This window comes from Lepus europaeus, chromosome 4, assembly GCF_033115175.1.
Source record: "Lepus europaeus isolate LE1 chromosome 4, mLepTim1.pri, whole genome shotgun sequence".
NCBI lineage: Eukaryota > Metazoa > Chordata > Mammalia > Lagomorpha > Leporidae > Lepus > Lepus europaeus.
Genome location: NC_084830.1, coordinates 22,159,667 through 22,167,871, shown reverse-complemented (window position 1 = coordinate 22,167,871; position 8,205 = coordinate 22,159,667). Strand labels below are relative to the sequence as shown.

General features: G+C 41.7%; 1 protein-coding gene across 1 annotated transcript in view; it reads right to left on the bottom strand.

Annotated features, from left to right (window-relative positions):
- Positions 1-672: 672 nt before the first annotated feature.
- SNTB1 (syntrophin beta 1) overlaps positions 673-8,205 on the bottom strand; it is a 309,618-nt gene continuing 302,085 nt past the window's right edge. The window contains exons 6-7 of the mRNA XM_062188048.1: positions 5,259-5,449; positions 673-1,392 (exon numbers count right to left, since the gene is read on the bottom strand). Of these exons, the coding sequence (XP_062044032.1) occupies positions 1,300-1,392; positions 5,259-5,449 (284 nt within the window). The 3' untranslated portion in view covers positions 673-1,299. The remainder of the gene's footprint in view (positions 1,393-5,258; positions 5,450-8,205) is intronic.

Here is an 8,205-nt window from a genome sequence, read left to right as displayed (position 1 = left end):
CTATAGGGGAAAGATGTATTAGAAATGCTTACAGAAATTTTAGAGCTACTTTTCAAGATTTTAGAAAAGGAACTCCAAAATCAAATAATGGGTGCTATTTTTAGTGAATTAGTTTTGAAAGACAAAAGCAAAAGCATTAAATCAGAAATGTACTATATATATATACTCTGAAAATATTTTTGTAGAAAAATATCAGATCATTATGTTATTTCCCTGGAATTCTGAAAGAACTGCAGATGCTAGCAACTGATTTGATTACAGCACTGGGTCTATATGTAAAACCCAGAATCATCCAGAATTAAATGAGGCTGCTCTATTACTTCACTTGAAAATGCATGCATACAAGCTCAGTCAGGAACAAAGGTCAATAAATTGCTCAGTACTTCTATTGAAAACCACAAAATGGGGATAATTAGCTAACCCCAACCACATGAGTTGTTTCACATATATATACGTATATATATATATATATATGAATCAGATGACAATCTTTTTGAAAAAATTCATAATTTGCTTTCTATATATAAAGCTATCAGTCTTGGCCATAAGACAGCAGACCTTGGTGTGAGTACAGTCCTAGAATGAATCACCTTTTGTGTACAGAACTCTTCGACAAACTTTGCAATTTAAGCAGTGTACCTTGGCTCAGATTCCTACAGTTTACAACTCAGATCAGTATCTGATGCTTTATTTAATTCCTGCTCAGTATATGCTAATTATGCTAATGAGAACACTTTGAAACCATTCTACACCATTGAAAGATAATTCATTAAGAAAAAAAAAAGTAACAACTGCTTTGTACTTAAATAAAGGGTGAGTTTCCATCTGAAGTAGCTTTCTTTTGCTACCAAAGAAAGTTAACTCAAATTAGGAAGTAAATCACAATAAAACAAGGGATCATTGTTACTGGGTGAGGGTGGAAGAAGGTGAAAACGTCCATTTCTCATCTGCTCAGCCCTTGCTTACCTGGGTGAGCCAGTTGCCTAGAAACTGGTATGATTAAGATCTGCACATGGATATCCTTAGCTGTCAGTATCTAAAATCTGTGCTATTTCCAATCGCCCTTATCTCATTAGCCTTCTAATCTAATCAAGTTTATTCTGCTATTTCTTGTGGCGTTTTCTTAGGATACCCCTTGTAGTTGCTGAAGCTGAAGGAGTCTGGGACAGTTCTACGTGATTCCTGAGACCTGAAGCTGACGATGGCACGCTCCACCTGTGCTACACTACAGATGGTATTTGATGTCACACTCTGATGGCTTGCAGCCTTCCTCTTCTCAAAGGTACGTGGCTGCTCGGTTCAGGCCACCAAGCCCAGTCTGGTAATCTTAGCTGACAGGAAGGAATGGATGATGAAAACGATGGGCTTGGGGCAGGAGTGAAGGTCCAGTTGCTGAAATGTAAAAACAGAGCATGAGAGATATTAAAAGACTGCTTGATGCAGAACAGCGATTTACACATCAAACAAATCCATAGGCACTCCCTGCTTTTAAGTGTTAACTGGAGCAATTATGTTTCAAAATCATTGCCTCCAAAGGAGATAAAGGAGCACATCTTTGAACTTATTCTCTACATGTCATAATTTTCTTTCTGAAATAGGTTCTGTGAAACTTATATATGCTAATTCCATAAATATTGATGTTGCCCTTCTTAACTGTCTAAATAATTTATTTTGGGTACCACAATAGTGATTTTTAAGTTGGATCTGGGATGGCATGAAGCAGCACTTAATTTCTTATCGGAAGATGAATTTTAAATCCTGGTTCTGATACCTTTTAGATGTATTATCATGGAAAAGTCACTTAAAACTCTTCTCATCCTATTAACTCCTGGGGTAATTACAGCATTTCATTAAGCCGCTGGTTAGGATGCCCACTTTCCATATTGGAGGGCCAGAGTTCAAGTCCAGGCTCCATGTCTGATCCAGTTTCCTGTTAATGTGGGAGGCAGGAGGTAATGGCTCAGATGGGTCCCTGCCACCCACATGGGAGGCTCAGATTAAGTTCCTGGCACCTATTGTCAACCTATCTCAGCCCCAGCTGTTGAAGGCATTTGGGAAGTGAGCTAGTAGATAGGAACTCATTCTGTCTGCCTCCCCAATTAATTAATCCATTAATTAAAAATGAGATGCTGTATGTGGAAATACCTTGTGAACTATAAACACAGAACCCACGCCAAGCAGCTGTTTCTTCCCTGTCCTCTGCTCTTCATTTGTCACATCACTGTGAGGACACCTTCTAAATTCTTCTCTTTCTCGATGTGAGCCTACAGACTCAGGATGTGCAAGACACATGGCCAGGACAGAAGAGTCCTTTAGAAGTTGAATTTCATCACGTGACCTAGTTCAGGTAAATCTAGCGTCCTCAGTTCTCTTCTGCTGTCTCCAGCTTTGTTCTGATAGTGACATTATAGGAAATAAGGGCAACCTGAGCATACGATAATATTAACAAAAGTTGAAGGTGTACTACTTAGGAACTACAGTGCCATGCTAAATATATTCTATATGTTTTCTTATTTCTCTCAAAAAAATCCGTATCGGTGGTGGTGCTGTGGCATAGCAGCTACAGCTGCTGCCTGCTGTGCTAGCACCCATATGGACACTTGTTTAAGTCCCAGCTGCTCCACTTCTGATCCAGCTCCCTGCTAATGCACCTGGGAAAGCAAGATGGCCCAAGTGCTTGTGCCCTTGCACCCATGTGGAAGACCTGGAGGAAGCTCCTGGTTCCTAGCTTTGGGCTGGCCCAGCTCTGTCTGCTGCAGCCATTTGGGGAGTGAACCAGCAGATGGAAGATCTGTCTCTCTATAACTCTGCCTTTCAAATAAAATAAATAAAGCTTCAAAAAAATCAATTTCAAGTAACTATTGCTATTACCCCCATTTTTTATATGATTTGGAGAATCTGTAAAAGTTTCTGAAATTGTAGATCCTATGTAAATAGAGATTGTGGATCCAAACACTCGAATGAATGTCTATCTGATGCTAGATCCAGCTTAACCACACTATTCTACCTCAATAACACAGAGAGCAAATTTTGGAAGTAATGTTAAAGATCAGCTACTTCAATCCCTGTATTTTATGGATAGGGACACTTAGATCCAAAGACATCAAAGGACTTCCGAAGACAGTTGGTGAGGTAGTTGTAGACTCAGAATCTAGGTTTTGACCCCCAGTTTATTGCATTTTCTACAATTCATCTCTGCTCTGTTCATCACACAGGACAGGCTCATTGGCTGCCTCCTGAGATCGCTTAACTACACGCTGGGGTTCTGTGTCTGAACTTGAGCTTATCAACCTATGTACTGGCAGTAAAAAAGTAAGTCCTTTCTGAGTCTTCTACATCAGGTCATAATTATAGGCTGAAAGGCTGAAATTTAGACACAAGTAATTTTTCTCATGGGCAAAAATAGCCTTGCATTTCTAAGCCAAGGATAAAACAGGAGACTGATTCTTGTTCTTTTCCTCTTTGCTAGAGAGTGGTCACCTTTAGGAAAAAGTACACAGCTGGGTGATTGATTAGGGCAGCATCTGAACTACAAGTGTTCCCAGGAAAACAGACTTTCAGATCACTACTTTATTCACAAACTGGTAATTCAAGCTAGACTTATTGATTGAAACACACGAACAAAATCCAATAAAACTCTGCAAATTCATTTTAAAGGTTAGAAAAATGATTGGCTACAAAATAGTTCTCAGCAGGTGAGTGCAGACCAGCAGGCAGCCACAGGAAAGGAATGGGTTTCCCGGCTGCCTGTGGTACTTACAGCAGGAAATCTGGCATTGTGCTTCAGGTAGAAGATAAGGCCACCACCTTTAATCCCAGCATCCCATATATGTGCTGGTTTGTGGCCCGGCTGCTTCACTTCCGATCCAACTCCCTGTTAATGCACCTGGGAAAGCAGTAGAGGATGAACCAAGGACTTGGGCGTCTGCCACCCACACGGGAGACCCAGATGAAGCTCCTGCCTCCTGGCTCTGGCCTGGCCCAACCCCAAATGTTGTAGCCACCTCGGGAATGAACTGACAGATGGAAGACCTCTCTACCTCCCTCTCTGTAGCTATGAGTTTCAAGTAAATAAATAAATAAATAGATCTCTAAATAACAAAGATTGATTTAGAACATTAGTACAAAACTTTGAGGCAAAAGACCCCAAGCCTCTGGTTAGGTGCCCTTTTGTTTAGGTGGCCCAAGCTGGTAACCCTTATTGGCTTCTAGAAAATAACCAATCACACCCCACAGGAGAAATGACTGAAATCCCTGAGAGAGAGGGGTGGAGGGCGGAGGCACTGCAGAAGGCCAGTAGCTAAATGGGAATTTCCAGCTTTTGCAAATTGTAGCGTAACTCTGTGCTTTCCACCTTCCCCATCCTTGTTATCAAAGTGAAGTCAACCAACATTTGCTGGCTAACCGTTTGGCTGGGGAGGAACAAAATGCAGAGCAGCTACTGCCAAGTCAAGGACTTATTTGAAGTTCTAGTTCAAGAACTTAAGTGAGAGGCTGTCTTCCTGAGAGATGCCCAGCGGCACAGTTGCTGGGAAGCAGAATGGGAAGCTCTCACCCTTCTGTGTTGATGAAGCCGTGTGCTTTCTCTGATGGTGGTGTCAAGAACCACAGGAAATCATGAATTTAAACACACGGATGATTTGCATTGGCGTGAGAAGTACAAATGTTACCGTAACTGGTAAGTTTGCTAATTTTGTTGGATATTTTTTGACAGTTGCCTCAAACTTGAGTCCCCCTGTGGGTCCCTTTTAGTGGAGGTGACCAGTTTCTGTTTCCCTGTTGTCTCAACCCCCACCCCTGCCACACCATCCCTTACTCCTATCTCCTCGCTCTTATCCCCTGTGCTGTACTAAGACTTGCCTGGTGGCTGGGACTAGGTAGTGGCCCTCCCTGCATTCCTGATACCTAGCATGAAGCTGAGGCTATGTTAGATGCTTGATAGGGTTTTCAAATTGAATGATGCATTTTCAAGCTGGTAAGTCTATATGATAAGAATTTAATGCCAACTCTTTTCTTTCCTTTGGTTCAAATTTTTATGTAATCTTCAAACAGAAAATGAGACTCATGGAAAGAACTTTGAATGGATTGAATCCACTCACTTGTTTTTTCAAGAATCATATAAAACCTGGGCCTGCAGGTACTCTGTTAATAATAAAATGCTTAATATATGTAAGGCAGCATTATATTATTGAGTCATTATAGGTTTGTTACAAAATGAAATACATGAAGTCACAGTGTCTAAAGAAAAGCACACTTACAATCTCTCCTTCTTTGCCACCAAAATCCAAGCACAGCATCCTGATTCCGTCATCTGAGGACATTTTCAGTTTTTCATAAGGAGACTGTATGATTGTCTTGGGAAAGGCACCCTCTTGAGGTTCAGTGGTAAGAGAAAATCCATTCTCATAATGTATGGTCAAACGGCACTCCTGGTTTTTGTAGGTGCAAGCTGAAAGAAAAAGAGCGAGAGAGACATGTGACCAGTGGAAGTCAATCTACTTTCCCAGGCACTTTACTACTTTAAATGATTTTCAGTCCCAACATTGGGTCAGGCACAAATGTCTTATTAAATTTGAAAAACATACTTTTTCATGGAAATATTCTTAGATTGGTTTTGGAGTAGCCCCATGGAACTAAGGAAAATAAGCTGAAAGAAACTCCTGTTTCTGGGATTTACTGAATGTCACCTGTCTCAAGGCCTTAGCTGGCTATATGACCACACACAGGAACATAGGCAGACTTGCCTTCCACTGGCCAGATGGGCCTTGCCTCCAACCAGAAAGAACAGACACTGGACTGGAAGCAAGCAACCTCTGAATCATTGCCATCCTCCACCTGCTCCTCCCACCCATCCACACACACTCGTGCAAGAAGTCACGTGTGCCGTTTATTGAAAGCAGCAAGCATACCCTCATTACATGGCTAAAGTTAACAGATGTAGCACATTTAAGAGATCAAGAGCGTGTGGTTTAAAAATAATCCAATTTTCTAATTGAAATGTCTAATCAAGCTTGTTTTAAGTAGTAAAAGGGGTCTTTTATTTTCCATGACGAATCCGGGCCCTGGGAAAGCAACTGTTGCAGACTTAACAGATGTGGCATCTTCCACAAAGAATGCTATGTATTCCCACTGGGCCACATGGAATGCAGGGACCTCAGGAGTGCTAGCTCTGATCCAAATAGCAAGGCTGAAATTTCCAGGGCCTGTCCGGCACCACCCTTTAATCTAGGATTCTTACTGTGTTCAGGAAAAGAATCTGACTCTTCAAGCTTTAGGTGCAGACACAAGGCTACCACTGGCATCCTAGTTCCATTTGGGAAGCTTCATAAATATCTAAAACCGTCTATCAAAAAGCACAGGTTATTCAGTATCAAATTGCATTTTTTTTTTAACTTCAGAAAACATGACATTGAACCCGGCAAGTCATGGACTAAGGCCTTGACTTAGGCATAGATGATCTTAAGGAAACCAGGAAGGAGGTGGAGGCGGGGGAGGCAGCGTGAGGGCAGTGCAGACTGACAGCTCCCTCTGCATGATCCTTACTTCCACTCAGCATCCTAATCACACTGAAATTAACTTTCTCACAGACTCTTGGAACGGGCACTCTTAGCACAATTTTGGAGGCGATAAAGGAAAGCTCAGAGAGGTGAACGTCACTACCCAGGCTGCTCAGCCTTCAAAATTCAAGCTCTTTCCCTCTGTCCTGTGTATCTTTCTCATGCCCTGGCACTGCAGATAGGGAGAGATGTGATGACGGTCCTGGGGAGGGTGTCTCATGAATAATGACTGAGTGTGGGGGTAAAATGTTGGTCTCTAATGCTCACTAAATGAGGCAGCTTTTAATCAAAGCTCTGATGAAACAGACACCCCTTTCCCTGACACTGCAGGCCTCTTTCAACTTACAATACAGGATGATTTCTCCCAAAAGTGTGCTAATAGGTTTGTGAGCCCCCCTGGAAACAGCATCTGGACACTGCCATCTGCCACCCTTCTAGCCCAAGGGTGATCAGTGACACTGACATAGAGGTAGTGATGGCTCCTGTCTTGGCACTACCTGTTTAGTACTCTTCACCCGCAGAATCTGTTAGTGAATGAACTCCAGCCGTGGCTTTTTGTTCCTTTTCCTATGTTTAAACTTTAAAGCTATGCCATCAGATATTCTGAAGTATCTGTGATTATTTTAATTCCCTTTGACCTCAAGTGGTATTTGTGGCCTTTATGTAATGGAGTCAGTTATCTAAAGATGTTCTCAATCTACAAAGGATAAATTGAACACATTATCAAGGTAATTGAAGCTCTGATTAAAACAATAGCCCCTTTCCCCAACTCCCTGTAGGCATCTTTCAATTTGTAACTGGCTTGCACCTTTGGCTATTTCCATAACTTCTTGTTCCCACCAGCCAGCTAGCTCAGTTCACAGAATTATTTGTTAGTCTCCTCTGGCTAATCTATCAAAGCCTTCATCCATTTTCCTGTCAAAACAGAGTTCCGCTTACCCAGAGACAAGGATATTACAAAATTTGTAGAATGTAAACTAAGCCAAATCTATGTGGGCATCTTTTTTCTTTCCCAGAACACTCCTGAAACGTGTTGCATGGAACCTGAATTTATTTGGCCATACACGTACAGCATCATTAAATATAATATTGAAATGACTGAAAAGGCTTTTTCTAACTCTTGGGTTCAAAACTCTAGTCTTTCTTGCCACAAAGGATAGGCATGACAAAAAATAAAAGCTTCTGGGGTAAGTATTTAGGCCAGCAGTTAAAGCCACGGGTTAGGGTGCCTGTTCCTACACAGGAGTGCCTGGGTTCCCAGGTCCAGTTCCTGGCCCCAACTTCCTGCTAATGCAAACTCTTGGAGGCAACAGGTGATGGCTCAGGTAGTTGGTTTCCTGCTACCCATGTGGGATACCTAGACAGAGTTCCAGAATCCTGGCTTTGGCCTCAGCCCAGTCCCAGCTACTATGGACATTTGGGGGAATAGTCAGCTAGTAGATGGGAACTTTCTCAATTTGCCTAGGTCAAAGAAATAAAATAAATTTTTAAATTAAAAGCTTCCAGGGCACTCCCAAGAGGATTTCAGCAATGAGAGAAATATGTGGAGGCACTGATTAATTTCAAAGTAATTAGAAAAAGGCAATGATTATCTTGGATATGCCCATGCAAAAACTTTATGAAACTTGTGGTTTTTCATGTTTGCATG